At 37.1% G+C, this 16586-nt stretch overlaps 1 protein-coding gene and 1 pseudogene across 1 annotated transcript in view; one reads left to right on the top strand and one right to left on the bottom strand.

Annotated features, from left to right (window-relative positions):
• Positions 1-16586, bottom strand: part of Hecw1 (HECT, C2 and WW domain containing E3 ubiquitin protein ligase 1) — a 245792-nt gene that overhangs the window by 99692 nt on the left and 129514 nt on the right. Inside the window, 3 exon segments of the mRNA XM_051194725.1 lie at positions 320-395; positions 3984-4078; positions 10100-10207. Coding sequence (XP_051050682.1) covers positions 320-395; positions 3984-4078; positions 10100-10207 — 279 coding nt within the window.
• Positions 603-933, top strand: LOC127229756 (60S ribosomal protein L36-like; annotated as a pseudogene).

Raw genomic sequence — 16586 nt, 5'->3', positions numbered from 1 at the left:
GGTGAGGTCTTGGTGAGGTGCCGACTTGCCGGAGAAAGTACATTGCTAGGAGTGGGTTTGAGAGTTTCCGTCCTTATCCCATTTTCAGTTCTTCTGGTTTCCTACTTGTGGTGGGTGATGAGATTTCTCTGCTTCCTGAACCTCTCACATTGCCTGCTGTTTGCTGTCATTTTTTTCACCCTGCCTTGATGGACTCATATCCTTCTAGAACTATAAACTAAAATGAATACTCTCTTCTTCAGGTTGTCATGACATTTTTATGACACCAACAGAAAGTAGCTAATGATCTTCATAAGATTTCTAGGTGAGCAACACATACCTGAGAGGGAGAAGCTGATCAGCCTCCTACTCCCTTGACTTTGTGCAGTGTCTTCAGAGCCAATACCTTTAAAAATCTGTAAAAACAAGGGCAAACGGAAGATAAGCAAAACAGACATCAAAAGAGATACTATACTGTAGTGAGGGACACTGAGATGCTATCAGGAACAATCTGCAACAGGCTGTTGCTACACCTTTCCTAACACATAGCACAAGAAGCTTCGTGTTCCAGCCCTGTGAGGTTAAGATAGTATCATTCTGGCTTCCTGTCGCAGCCGCCATCGGAGAGCAGCAGCCATGGCCCTGCGCTATCCCACGGCTGTGGGCCTCAACAAGGGCCACAAGGTGAGGAAGAACGTCAGCAAGCCGAGGCACTCACCAAGCACACCAAGTTCGTGTGGGACATGATCTGGGAGGTGTGCGGCTTCGCGCCCTACGAGCGACGCGCCAAGGAGCTGCTCAAGGTATCCAAGGACAAGCGCGCACTCAAATTTATCAAGAAGAGGGTGGGCATGCACATCCGCGCCAAGAGGAAACGGGAGGAGCTAAGCAACGTGCTGGCGGCCCGTGAGGAAGGCGGCAGCCAAGAAGGACTAATGCCCCCACCCCCAATAAACGTTACTGCCCGGCAAAAAAAAAAAAAAAAAAAAAAAAAAAGGTATCATTCTGGATGTTACAGTAACTATGAGTCCTCAATTACAGAGATTGCACTTAATTTACATTTACAATAATGTCTGTAACCTCTTACCATAACAGGTTCTCTTCTGTGCCTAAGACTACCAAATAGATGAAAGCCTCCGGACATCAAGAATAAATTACAACCTAATTTTATAACAAGGTCCAGATTATCTGCCAATGGTAAATGTAAGGGAACTGAAAAAAAAAATCAATGAATATTTAGCATTTATTACTCTCAAAATTAAAGTATTGGTTATACCTAAGAAGTATTGGATATCTTGTTTTCCTTCCTAAAGAACTAAAGATCTTTGTGTTCTCATAAGTTAACTCAATGGTATTTTGGACATGATATAATGTCTATAGATAGCAACTTTTACTCCCCAAATTAGTGTACCACCAGCAATAATCAATGGGAAAGTAGATATTCAAAATTAATTGGCAAATGGATTCAAGAAAACTTAGTTACATTTTCTCGTTGAAGCAGTGTGCTTAAATTCCCAGATCAGATCCCCAAAGCTTATTTTAATTCAGAAGTTCACCGGATTGTGCCAATAACTGGCTTGTGTTTCAAAACTAAAGCTAGGTTTGGTTTTTTATTACAACAACATATGCTCAAAGAAACTACTAAGCTGTAGTTAATTGAGAAGGAAGAACATTTGCTTAAATGTTTTTCTTGTCTGCTTAACATGCTAGAAATCAAATGGAAAAATAACCTTGAAAACTGATCATATTATCAAGTAATAAGGGGAGAAATAGCATAGTTACCCTAAAAACTAATTACACATTAAAATACACTTTTCAGGAAAGTTCCTTCTTAGCATTTCCAGTGGACCGCCACATGTTCAGTTTTAATATGGCAGTGAGACCCAGGGTTACTCTCTGTTCTCAGCATCACATGTGCTCAGGACTGGATTGTCACATTGTTTTGTCACATTATTCATTGGGAGATGGAATTGATGATAGATAAAATGCCACCAAATTCGAACTTGGTGAATAAATGAGGGTTTTTTTGGGGGGGGGTAGGGTACCTACAGAAGTATGGGTGATGGGTTACTATCAGAAGAAATGATGCCATGATAGCTGTAGCACCAAAAGTCCACCCAATCATGACTGAAATTTCATAAAAGATGGAAATCTGTACTACAATGTACTGCCTGCAGATGGTTAAGCTGGTTAGAGTGTCCTTTCAAGGTATTTCCTTTTCAGTTGGTCTAAGATTCAACCTTACCAGATAGCTAGATTTCACAGTACTGGAAGCTGCTAGAGAAGAAAATTAATCATCAGTCTTACCTAGCTATGAACCCTGAAAGCAATGATACTGACTGACCTGAGAAGATTTGCCCACTGGTGTAGTAGTGTCATGAACATTTTGGGGCTAACCAGCCACTTTCTGATTTGATTTAAGACTCATTCTGCAGGATTCAGCCTATACCTTACATCATTATCAGGCTAATAACCTATGGCCAGACAAGCCATAGGCCCTAGGGGAGACCCTACTGCTAACTCTGCTAAATGGACATAGATTTAAACTGACTTGTTTGCACCCATAGTCAATGCATCTCTCATCCTTCATCTAAGAAGCTTCTATTTGCAGTAGGTGGTGATTAACACAGTGAGCCACAACTGGTCAAGGTATGGAGAATAGAATATCACACCGTGCTCAGTCCTAAAAAGAACATGTATATCATAGCCCAACCTGTAAGGTTCAGGGATCATTGTGGAAGAGGGGCAAAGTGAGTATAAGAGCAGTAAAAATTTGTCTTAAACTGAGTGTGATGATGCATAATTTTAATTTCTGTGAGTGATCTAAATAGTAGGTGCCAGGACAGCTTGGGCTATGTACATGGGCCCTGTCCAAAAAACTCACCCCCCTCCAAAACAAAGGAAGGAAGAAAGAAAACAACAACAACAAATGCCTCAAACAAGACAACAACAAATAACTGGTCTTAAAAGAAAAAAAAAAAGACAAAGTTATAAAATTGGGTGTGTAAGAAAGGTGAATTAATTAGGGAAGAATTAGAGAAATTGGTGAGTATGATAAAAATAAGTTGTCTTAAACTCTAGAAGAACTAATAAGAAAAAAAGAGAAACATTACAAAGGTAAAGACTAGACTAAAAATCAGGAAGAGATTATATGTAATGCTGTAGTACTGAGTAGAACCACACAGTGAGGAACAAAATGTGTGATCCTAAATCCTGGATATACAGCTGAACTTGGTGCACTTCTCTGATCTCAGCACTTGGGAGACACAGGAAAAAGGATCTATGAAAGTCCAAGGCTATCCTTAGTAGTTGGTTTCAGGACAGCTTGGGATACACAGTCTCAAAGGAATATAATCAACAACAATGACAAAAACCAAAATACACAAAAAGCAAAACAAAGAGAGCCAAATCAGGGATCTGGGATTCACTAGCAGTGTGGCTGGAGGTACCTCAATTGGAATTACTTGTTAGAGTTCTCATTTACTCAAAGAATGGAGGTGAGATTTTTATCTTTTCCAGGTCCATCACTTCATATCACTAAGATGAATCTGAGGCAATGCATTCAATTAATTAATTCTAAGTCTAAATGAAAATAAACATCAAAAATATAAGTATTCAAATATCAGTAAATTATAAACATGTTTCTTAAAGAAAGCTTCACACACTGCTACTAAGTATATCCCCATGTAAACACTTTGCTAAGGGAAATCCAGACACTTGGCATTTCTCTAACATTCACGTGGTCTAAGCTGTGAAAACAGCAGCTTTTGATATCATTCTTTGTCACTACTCTGAGGTGTGTGTGTGTGTGTGTGTGTGTGTGTGTGTGTGTGTGTGTGTGTATTCTGAATTGATTTATCAATGAATTTTCATATACATGTAGATGTGAGTGCAGATATGTGCACATGAATAAATGTATGCATATACACACACACACACGAAGAAAACAGGAAAGCAAAGAACCATGTGAGTTGGTCTGAGCAGGAGGAAGAACAGAGACTTACAGGTGCTGCTGAGTTTTTGACAGTGACACTGGGGGTTGTAGCTCGAAGGGCCCCGCTCACTCCATGGTAGTATTTGAAGCAGATCTTAGTTTCAGCTGCAAGACAAAAATAAAATGGAGCTGAGTCATTGGGTATATTCTAGGAAGACACAGCCATAGCCCAAAGGGATCTCTCCAGCAATGCAAACCAGTCCCTCTCATAAGTCAGTGTGTGACACTTGACAATGACAGTTTATCTATGACTTCCTGGTCAGTCTGTTTTTCTAAAACTGTGTCATAAAAAATTGACTTTACCATTTAACATTTAATATGTACTCAAGTTAAATCAATCCATTACTCAAACATCTTGGCAGCCAGTCTATGTCACTGGACATTATTACTTTTAAAACTGCAGCTGTAAGATTTTAGGTAGTTTTATTTCTCTTTGTCATTTCCTGTCATATAATTCTTCACAATTAATATCTTAATAATTTTAAGAAGTACAGGGAGGTTCTTAAAACACATAGAAGAAACCATATTTTATAAACTGTACTTATCAGTGGTAACTTTTTTGTATTGTTGTAGACGCAGATCTGTCTATAGATGGTAAGCAGAAAAGACATGCTTTTGGTAAATCCCACTGGCTGTATTTGAATTTACAGTATGTGAAACAATGAACAAGTCACATAACTTCCCAGACTCTTCATATGTAATTGGAACTCACAGTAACATTACCCTCTAAGGTGTTGGTTGAGCAAAGAAAAACACTTAAAGAGTCCAATTATATGTTCAGGAAATGTCAGTGAGGGCAGTGATGTGAGGACCAAATCATGATGGGATTCCAGTGCTTTCTGACAGTTGACTTTGCAGTGGAAAAAAGTCCTGAAGCAACGTGCCCTTAGTTTAGTTGATAGTGACTGGTATTTGAAACTCACTGTTTCACATGCTGTTTCTTTTTATTTTTAAATAAAAATTTTAGAGGGTTGTGCCTTTATCTATTACAACCTATTAATTTTGTTTTAGGAGTCTTCAATTTGCAAAGCTGCTCAGACTTAGGGTTTTTTTGAAAATGAAAAACTTTTAGCAAACTGTTGTTCATGTTTAAATGTATAACGTAATAACAGTTGCTGGTTTCCTGTCCAACACATATTCTCCTTTTATATTTAATAATAGGATCTCAGGCTTATGTTGGATGATAATGTCTAGCTGACCACACATTTTACATTTTTCCAAAGATAATATCTGTGTTGCTTGCTACTGCCATGTTACATTTTCCTAGCTTAAAATCAAACTGAAACCTAACTGACACAGAAAGCTTCTTTGGTATAGAAGAAATGGTCATTACTGTGACCTCCTATTGGCTAGAAAACATGTGTAGTTCTAGGATTCTTTCTTTCTGTGACCCATGTTACTCTCCAAACAGAACTTTACACTTCAAGAAACACATAATATCAGATTCTCAGTCCCTCATCGAACCTCAATGAATGCTGTTAGTCAGACATTATTAATTAAAAGTAAACCAAAAATAGAAATGCATTATCAGTATCATTTTATCTACTCAATTACCAGTGAAATTAAACATTTTTTTCAGAAAATTTTAATTAGCTTTTTGAGTTTCTAAAAACCCATTAAATTGACATTATTAAGACTTCTCATGACTGGAGTAATGCCTGGTTGCTCACAAGCTTTCCCTTCCTGAGTTATTCTTTCCCTTCAGGCACTTATACATCCATTAACTGTGTTTCAAGCTTTCAGTGGACCATTTAATAGCCTAGTTCCATAATATTATACAAGACATTTGAAAATTGCCCCATGTTAGGTCTACACAGTCAAGTCCAAAAGGCAGGTGACTCATAGACTGGCAATCACATCATGCAGGGTCCTGGATAAAGCAAAAAGAGCTATGTAGCTCTCTTTTCCCATAAGTGCCCTTCAATATCAGTTATACTGTCTGTGAATGCCAGGGAAATCAGCATGCTGCTAACAACTTCAAACTAAGTCATATAGATGGGAATAACAGGAATGTGTAGCAGTACCAGTAGCTTTCATTATGAAGAAAATTATTTCAATGCCCTTGAGCAAAGTTTTGGGGGAACCTGATTACCTGTAGGTAGATTAGTGCTTATTTTGAAACAAGAACTCATGGAGACCTTCAAAGCATGATATTCTCCCTTTGAAAAAAAATGATGGCAAAATTTGTATCTTTTTCCCCATTAAACATGCATTTTAATAATGCATTTCAAAGTTTAGAAGCTTGATTACTAATGCATCTTCCTTTTACTTAACCTAAATACATATTGTAGCTTAGGAATAGGATATGTAGGAAAACTACTAATAAATACCTAAAAATAACAACAAATATTAATTATTTGTTTTATGGCTTTTAAAAATATTCCATTTTAAAATTACATGATACTTCATATTTACTCTTGTTATACTTAACTTGCCTGTTTAATTTTTTACTGTTTTTTTGGTGAGATATTGGTACTATTTATTTCCATATTTCCACTGTAATGCAACATCATTCTTTTAAAAAGTGGCTAATGAGATAGAGTTTTGCATATATAATGATATATAGGCCAGTGGTGGAGTGCATATATAACAATGGTCCCACATGACATCCCTTAATAATGTTGTAGCCATCTTACTTATGTAAGTGTAATCAACATAATTAACTTTATGGAGTCTCCCAGCAACACATTTCTCAGAACATATTCTAGTCATTAAGCAGTGTCTAACTTCCTGTGACACCACAAACTAGTTATGAATTCAGGAAAAGATTCAATGTCCTGTAGGTCCTAATTCTTCATAGCGAACGCATTCTTTCTGTAGCTTAATATTATATGACTTTTGCAGTTGTTCAAGAGCAAAGAAATTTGTATAGTTGATAATTGTTGCCCTCTCAGAAAAATAGCAAGGCTTATAAGAAAAGAATATTAGTGGAGTATCAGGTACATCTTCAGACATTTTGTCAGAGACCTACATTACTTCTACCTTTGTCTTTCTGAAAATAACAATAATAACTCTTATTTTCTGAATGTAAGATATCTTCTAAACACAAAGTAGTTCGGTTACAATAGTTTTGTTGTTTCTTTGGAGTAGTATTATGTATAAACACAGTACATGTGAGATGGATGACCTTCTTTATGATCAACAATGCTGACTTAGCACTTTAGGGTTGCCCTATTTGTGAGTGTATAAGGGTTAATGAAGGTTATATTCCAGCTCTTCCAGAGAAAGCGATTGGCAAACTAAGTGCATAGGTTAACAGTAGTGGTGAAATAGACATGCTGACATCGTGGTTGTTTTCACCTGGCACATTTTCCAGCTTGATCAGGGGAGACCAGGTTATTCAAATTTCAAATGCACAGCTTTTTTTTTTAATTGTTTGTTTGTTTTTGTTGTTGTTGTTGTTGTTGTGTGTGTGTGTGTGTGTACAAAAACAAAGCTTGAAAAAATTCAAGTTCAATAGTCAGCTAGCAAAATGAACTTCTCATTTCAGTCATGGATAACAGGCAAATACGAGAACATCCAGGGGATAAAAACAATATGCCAAATATGCCAAAAAATAGTGTTAAATAAAATATAGAACACATAGTTAATTAAGTTTCAGATAAATGAAGAATATTTTTAGTGTAATAGTCACATGAGATATATTTAAAAAATTACTTTTTGCTGATCTCAAATATAAATTCAGGAAAATAGCCCATAGTTTCCTCCATTAAATCCAGAAATTCTCTTCTGGATACACTGAAATAACAAGGCAACAGAACACAAAACAGGTGGCGAAGATCCAGAATATAAACTCAGGGACAAGTTCTAGATTTTGAGTTGAGATGAGATTTAGATGAGGTTGTTAAAGCTTCTAGACAAAGGTTTTCTCCTTCAGGAAGGAGAAAACATCATTAGAACAGAGCAGAATTCTCAATTAAAAACAGATTAAACACATGCAGAGACAATGCAGTGTGAAAACAACACCAGAGGAAACAACAGGCTGTATGCACAGATACACATGGGTTCTAGATATAAAGAAATAGGTAACAAACAAATTGAGCAATTCAAGAAATGGGCCTGGTACCTGGACAAAGGATTTGCAAAGAAAAGAAAAACTGGATAAGAAATATCTCAAAAAATGTTCATTGTCTCTAGAAATTAGGGAAATTCAAATCAAAACAACTTTGACAGTTCATCTTATCCCAATTAGAATGACAAATAGCAACAAAATAACTGACAAATGATAGAAGAGATGTGGGGGGAAAAAGAAACCCTCATTCATTGTTGGTCATATTGCAAACAGGTCTAGACACTCTGGAAAGGCTAGAATGAAATCTACTATATAATACAACTATACCACTTCCTAGCATATACCCAAAGACTCTACATACTACTCCATAGATACTTGCTCAGCCATGTTCATTGCTGCTCTATTCACAATAGCTAGGAAATGGAAACAACCCAAATGTCTGTGAACTGATGAATGTATAATGAAAAATGTGGTCCATATACCCTGTAGAATACTATTAAATTGTAAAGAAAGACGAAATATGCAAGAAAACGGACCTAGACAAATATCACATGCCCTCTCTCTCCAAATATTCAAATGAGTAAAAACCTGGAGTAACTATAGAAACCAGGGAAGTAAAATGGGGCCATGTCAGGTTGGGGAGGAGTAACAGAGAAGGAAATAGTATGGCACAACTGATCTAAAGGGGGCACATGGCAAAAATTCGGTATGCTCTAATCAAGAAAAGGGTCTGGATCAGGTAGTGGTAGGAACAAGAGGTATCAGGTTTGGAGAGGATGGAGGAGAGTCAACTGGAATGGGGGGGGCATTTCTGGGAAGAGGTAGAAACCTAGAGTAAAAGAGACCTCAAAGCCTACCCCCACAGTGACACACTTTCTCCAACAAGGTCATACCTCCTAATAGTGCCACTCACTTTGGGGACCATTTTCTTTCAAACCACCACAACTTTGTCAAGTGACATTATTTGTCAGTGGATAAATTGGCTGGGGAGGAGAGAAAAGTAGAGCTGTGTACTAAGCAGATAGAAATACAGTCTCATTTATTTATTTATTTATTTATTTATTTATTTATTTATTTGACAGATTTGCTTTAATAAATGAAAGAATGCCCTCTAAGTGCCACAAGTCCAAAAAAGGATTTGTATTTTCATGCTTGGGTTAATGCCATGGTCACGACACTGAACACTTTAGGCGAGCAGGCTAGGAAGCAGTTCTCATTAGGCAAGGCAGCTGTCTCACCTTTACTCATAGGATTTGGAGGCTGTTGTTTGCTGGGCTGTCAGATGACCGCCTGTGCCTTTGACACTGCCTAGTGTTGGTAAGTCCTCTGGACAATTTGCTTGTGAAGAGCACAAGGGCAGATGCACTGCCCATGCAGAAGAGAAGGATGTGTGGACAAAAGATAGTTTGTACATTTTTTCAGTTACCAAATGTGATACTCATAGAAGAAATACATATATATGGGGACCTATATAGAAACAACACTACCATAACTCTGAAAATGATTTAATTCTAAAGAGAGGAGAAAATTTTAGAAAATGTATCAGTAAGATACACGGTACCAACTTTACATATCATAAATATCAGTAGATAAATAATCAAAACAACTATCTGAAATTAGTGATTCATAATCTGAATCCTGTATAGTTGTAGCAAGAGCCAGATGCTAGGGGAAAATGTGAAATATCACCAATGTGCTTGTGCCATAGATGGTGAGACTTGAGGAATGTGGATAAAGCAAAGGCAAAACTAAAGGCAGAACACAAGTTGAGAAGATAGGATCTTAGTTGTGATGGAGTTAGAAATCACTTAATTGAGCCAAGGTATGAAAGCCTAAAGGACATGTGCTAAAGAGCTCTGAACCAGAGGCTCGTGAAAGTGAACCGAGACTTTCACTGGTATTGAAGGAGGGAGTGAGTTTGCATGGCTATTTTGCAACTGTCATAGAGATATCTGCTGAAAATCAATGTAAGGTTCTCATTAACCCTGCCGCTGCCTTTACACGATACCTGAGTGGAGAGACCTTTTGGAGCGGAAGCCCTGCAGCCGAGCAGAAAGAGTTCTAGCTGAATCCCATTCCAACCACGCCTACACTGGAATGGTGGCAGTACTCACACTCCACGAAGTACGAGCTGGCGTCGATCTTCCAGATGATCTGGCCTCTGTGAGAACCATTGACCCCACGGTTCTTATAATCCAGAAAGTTTTCAGACGAGACTTCACCTGTGTGTGCAGAAGGGAAAAGGAGAACAGAGAAATACATCAGCAAACAGCATATTTAGGAGCACCAAAGCAAAGAGCAAAGGCTGTGAACAGTCACACTTGCAGCCACATAGAGAGCTAGGAGTGTTCCAAGACACCATCAGAACAAAGCATTTTTTCCACCCAACACTCCTGGCAGATGAACTTACTTAGTTCTTAAACATATCCATAAGCAGAAAGTAATAACCACAGACAATTACTGCATTGCTTTGAATATTTATTAGCTGTATGAAATCTGTGAAAAGACTCTTAAAATTTCTGACTTGATCCATTTGTGAACGAAGAGATAAAGAGAAGAGGTCTAATGGTGTTTGCCTTCCAGAGTCTTTCTCTCCTTCTCCTTCTTTCCCTTCCCTTCCCCCTCCCTCTCATTCTATCTCTCATGGACTCCAATATATCATATCTTCTTTATCCTGGGTCACATAATATTGTTATTTTATTTTTTAAAATGTACTATGGGAGCTATTTTCATACAGATACATACTCTAAGTGTACTCCCATCCATATCTTGCTGTTCTCCTCATCTCCTTACACTAATATTCTTCATCCCCTGTTTATTTTTACTTTCATTATGTATGTATGTATGTATGTATATATGTAGGTATGTATAGGACCCACAACTGAAACATGTAATGTTTGTCTAAACCTGGCTTAATTTACTTGCTTAATACGGTTATCTCCAGTTTTGTGCAAATGACATAACTTCATTCTTCTTTATGGATAAAGAATATCTGATTGTGCTTGTGTACCATATTTTCTTAATCCATTCCTCTGTTGTTGGGCACCTAGGTTGGTTCTACAATTTTGCTATTGTTAATAGGGCCGTGATTGGTGAGCAATGGTGTGAAAGTATCTCTGTGATATGCTGACTTGGACTCCAAGATGATATTGCTGGTTCATATGAAAGCTCTAGCTTCGTGAGGAATTTTTATACTGTTTTTTTTTATGTCTAGAGTAGTTTATATTCTATGAGCAGAATATGAGACTGCCCTATAGTTTGCAATCTTCACTATATTTGCTATTTGCTTTCTTGATGACTGCACTGCCATTCTTTTATTTATTTATTTTTTTATAACCAAGTCCATTTAAATGAAAACAAACATTTATAGATAATATTTTGGAATTTGGGTGTCATTCTTTCCAAACTACTTCCTGCTGGTAAGGGGCGCTGTCATGGGGGATTCTAAGAAGATGCAGAAATCCTGGCTGTAGTCTATAAGGCTGCTTGATCCAGCTGTTTTGAATGTAGGATCACCTGGTACTCTATTTCAGGGTCTGGCTTGATCAAACCACATTAGTCCTGCAATGCCATTCTTAATGAGTGAGGTGTAATGTCAATGCTTCTTGTATTTGCATTTTTTTTCTGATGGCTATTGATTTTGAACCTGTTTCTTGGCAATGTATACTTACTTCATTATTCAAGGACTGGTTTTGCTCTCATTAACCAGTTTATTATTTAGGTTATTTTGGGTTTTGGTGTTTGATTTTTATTTTTAATTCTTTGTATATTATAGATATTAATCTTCAGACATATGTAATCAGTAAATATTTTCTCTTATTCTCTAGTTATTTTCTTTACTTAATATTTTATCCTTCATTATATGAATATATATTATACGAATATACAGCACTATTTGTTGAAGAATCAATATTTTTGGAATTTTTGTGAAAAAATAAGTTGGCTATACCTTGGTCCTCTATTCTGTCCTCTCATCTGTGTACCCATTTTTACAAATGTACCGTACTATGCTGCTTTTATTACTATAGCTCTGAATGAAATACCACTTAAAATCAGGTATGATTATGCCCCCGATACTGTGTGTGTGTGTGTGTGTGTGTGTGTGTGTGTGTGTGTTCATGATTGCTTGGGATACAGAAAGTCTTTTGGGATTCCATATGAAATTTGTGATCTTCTTTTCTTTTTTGTGAAGAAGGACATTCATTGGAATTTTGGTGAGGACTGCACTGAATTGGTGCATTGCTTTGTGTATTGCCATAAGCCACAATGTTAATTTTTTAAATCCATGACCTTGGGAGTTATGTTTTTTTAAATTTTCTAGAATTTTCTTTCATTTCTTTCCTCAGTGACTTAAAGGTTATGCTCATTCTGAGATGCTTGAATTTTTAAATTTTTTGAGGCAATTGTGAATGTGATTGTTTTTCTGACTTTGTTCATAATGTACTATTGATATATAGGAAGATCACTTCTTAGCTGTTTTTAATGTTGCAAAAAGCAACCTAAGCAAGAAGGGTTTAGTCTAGGTCACAGGTCTGGGTTCTTAATGACAGGGAAGCCAAATGGCAGAAGTTTGGAGCATCTTGTCTCATTGCATCTGCAGTCAAGAAGCAATAACAAACTCATGTGGCCGCTTAGTTTCTTTTATCTATCGCTAGGTGATGGTGTCTTCCATGGTGAACAGATTTTCTCACCTCAGTCAATGTAACTGTCCTAGTTAGGGTTACTACTGCTGTGATGAAACACAATGACCAAAAGCAATTTGGGGAGAAGAGGGTTTATTTGGCTTATGCTTCCTCATCACTGTTCATCACAACAGGAATTCAGGACAGGAACTCAAACACGGCAGGAAACTGAAAGCAGGAGCTGATGCAGCAGCTGTGGAGGATTACTGCTTACTGGCTTGCTTTTCATAGCTTGCTCAGTCTGCTTTCTTATAGAACCCAGGACCATCAGCCCAGGGGTGGCATCACCCACAATGGTCTGGGTCCTCCCCTATCAATCACTAATTAAGAATATTCTCTACAGGCCCATCTCTATAGCCTGATCTTATGGAGGCATTTTCTCAATTGATCTGCCTTCCTCTCCAATGACTTTGGCTTGTGTCAAGCTGACATAAAACTAGCCAGAACAACAACAAAGATAATTCCCCAAGAGCATGCCCATCGGCCCTTCTCCTAGGTATTTATAGAGTCTAACCACCACACTATTGATTTTTCTATGTTACTTTTGTGTTTTGATACTCTGATGAGTGTATTCTGGTAGAAGTTTATTTTATATTCAAGATCTGATCATTTATTTGTTATTTTAAACACTTAGTTTTGTATGGATTTCTTAGAAGTAGTGGCTCTCAGGAAGGAAAGCTTGTATCTCTAGTTAATATGTTCCTAGCATTTTTCTTTGGCTTCTTTCATCCTCTGGGACAAAAGTTTAGAACACTCTACACCCCTCTACTCATTTTTCTTAGTGCATTGTTTCTTTGGAGAAACAATTAGGCACACTTGTTATAGGACATGTGGAATAATAACAAGATGTGGAATCTTAGACACTGAATTTTGAGAGCTTTGCTTCTGGACTTCTTACCTTCTTCAATGGCTTTCTGACAGCCTATTGGTGGACATAATTGTCTTTAGAGAGATGAGAAGTTTATAGATTCTGCTAGCTTGTTTGTGCCACAGCTTCTGAGATATAGTAGTATCATCTGTAAGTTCAGGAATAGCCGCCACCCTCCAACCAAGTTGAAAACACTTAGACTGGAATTGACATTGCATCCTGAATATACTTGTGCTTGCTCTCTTGCATTCTCCTTGGTCTATAACAAGAATAGTCCATACTCAAGGGAATAAGACCCCTTGTTTTATGTGAAAACCTTGTTTTACATTTCTTCCATTCATTCAAACCTCATAACCCTTCCACTCTTCACCCAGATTATCAGGAGCACTTACATATCATACACATCTCATAGAACATATGAAGCTTGAGTTCATTACCCACTTCAGTGAGTTTCTGAGTGGGTGGTTGGGAAGGAGATATTCAGTTTCATCTTGACACGACAACCAGCAAGGAGGCGTTCTAGTGGAGTTTTTAAGGAGTCTAACATATAGGCTCATATTTCCAAATTCTTTCTTCCCTACTTGATTCATTTTATTTCCTTCTCTTGTCTTATTGTTCTAGTTGAGATTTCTATCACTACATTAAGAGTAAAGGACATATGCACTCTTGGCTTATTCTTGAATTTAATGGAGATGGTTTTATTTTCTATTCCATTTAGTATAATTTTGGTTATACATTTGTTATATATAGCTGTTATTATTATTTTTCCATTCCTGTTTTCTCCAGGACTTTTATCATGAGGGGATGTGTCTTTCTGCATCGATTAAGCTAACTTTCTTTTACATTTGTGTTCACTGGTGACAAAATTCTGTAATTTTCATTTTATGTGCCTTTATCTGGCTTTAGTTACAAGGCAATGCTAGCTTTGTAGCTATTTTTATGGAATAGTTTGTGAGATGTTAGTGCTAGTTCTTTGGATGCCTGGTAAAATTAGCAGTGAAGACATCTGGACTTTTCTTTGGAAGACATGTCTTTTTTAAAATTTGTGATTCAATCTCATGGCTTGTTGTAGATCTGTAGATTTTTATCTCATATTAGTTTAATTTCAGGTAGGTCATATATGTTTAAAACTCATTCATTTTTAAAGGATTTTTCAAGTTTAGTAGAATAAGTGTTTTAGACATATATCCTAATAATATTTTTATTCATATTTGTTATAATGTCTCCCTTTTCATCTTTACTTTTTTATTTGGGTTTCTCATTCTTTCTTGTAGTTAATGTTGCTAAGGGTTTATCAATCCTGTTTACTTTTTTAAAGGATCAATTTTTGTTTCATTAACTTTTGATATTGGTTTCCTTTATATTTTTTTCTTTCCATTTTTTTTAGTATCTTCCTGGATCTTAATTATTTCTTTCTTTCTATTGACTTCATGGTTTTCCAAGGCTCTAAGTTGCATCATTAAGTTGAGATCTTTCTGATTTTTTTATTTTTAAATTTTTATAGAAATGTGTTGTTTTGTTACAAAAAACTCATAAATAAAAATTATCTCCAAAAGGAAGCTAGGCTTAACAGCCTCTATCTATAGAATTTGAGGAAGATGGGGCAATGTGAATTTTTCTGCTTTCCTGAGACCAGAAGGAAGGTAGAAACAGAACCAATCTAAAATGGCTAAGATTATCTAAGCCTGAAAACACGTTAGTGAGGATATATATATATGTATGTATGTATGTATTACATATATATATATATATATATATATATATATATATATGTAGAGTATCATTCTAAACAATGTCTACATATCATTGGAACCTCATGACCCTTCTCTATACTATCACCAAGAAATAATTTATCCTATGTATTTGTTATCTATTTATTGCTATTATCTATCTTACAATAGCTATTCTGTAAGTAAAAGGAACTAATTCTGTAATAAACAGTGGCAATATTCATGCTATTAACCTCTTGCTAGCTTCCTATGGCCCTGGTTAAGGGTAGCATGGGTGACTGTTAACACTGTCATTGAGGAGGTCACATCATTTTCTGGGTACAGACATCTTCACCTTCTTACAGAAGAAGGAAGTGTTATTTGGATGGAAAAGTCTGGAAGTCATAAAATGCCAAAATGCATCAAAACACATTTCTGATACATTCTTGATGCTGTTTAAAACACCAACATATACTAGAAGAAAGAGAAGGGGAGGAGAGGAAAGCACGTGGGACCAGAAAGATTGAGTTAGGGGAGGAATAGATAAGAGGAGAGAGAGAGAGAGAGAGAGAGAGAGAGAGAGAGAGAGAGAGAGAGAGAGAGAGACTACAAAAGAGGAAGCCGTTATAGGTTTGAAGAGAAAACTGACTCTAGAGAAATGTCCAGAGACCTACAAGACTGACGCCAACTAACAATTTGAGCAACAGTGGAAAGGCTACCACAAATGCCCATACCTGATAATGAGATCAATGACTAACTTATCCACCATCATAGAGCCCTCATATAGTAGCAGATGGAAACAGAAGCAGACACCCACAACTAAACACTGAGCTGAACTGGAACCCAGATGCAGAGACGGAGGGCAAGGCCAGGCTACAGAAATACATAGAGACAGCTGACCTGAACAAGGAGGAGCTAATGGGCCCCCAGACTGATAGCTGGGAATCCAGCATGGGACTGACTCAGACCCCCTGAACATGGGTCTCAGTTAGAAGGCTTTGGAAGTATAAGGGACCTCGGATATTGGAACCAGGATGTATCCCTGGTGCACAAAAGGATTTTGGGAGCACATCCCCCATGGAGGGATAATCCCTTAACCTAGAGACAGGAGAGAAGTCCTAGTCCCTACTCCAAAAGATTTGACAGATTTACATGACCCCACCAGGAAGGCATCACCCTACATGTGGAGTGGGGGGGTTGTGGGAGGGGAGGGTGGTCGGGGGACATGGGAAAGTAGGAGAGAGGGAAAGAGGGAGGAAGAGAGAACTGGGATCGATATGTAAAATAAAAATAAAAATAAAAAGAGATTCTTTTTAAAAAGAAAAAAACAAAACAAAACAAA

The sequence above is a fragment of the Phodopus roborovskii genome, unplaced genomic scaffold (genome assembly GCF_943737965.1).
Source record: "Phodopus roborovskii unplaced genomic scaffold, PHOROB, whole genome shotgun sequence".
Taxonomy (NCBI): Eukaryota; Metazoa; Chordata; class Mammalia; order Rodentia; family Cricetidae; genus Phodopus; species Phodopus roborovskii.
Note: the sequence above shows the minus strand (reverse complement) of the source record. Positions and strands in the feature narration are given on the sequence as shown.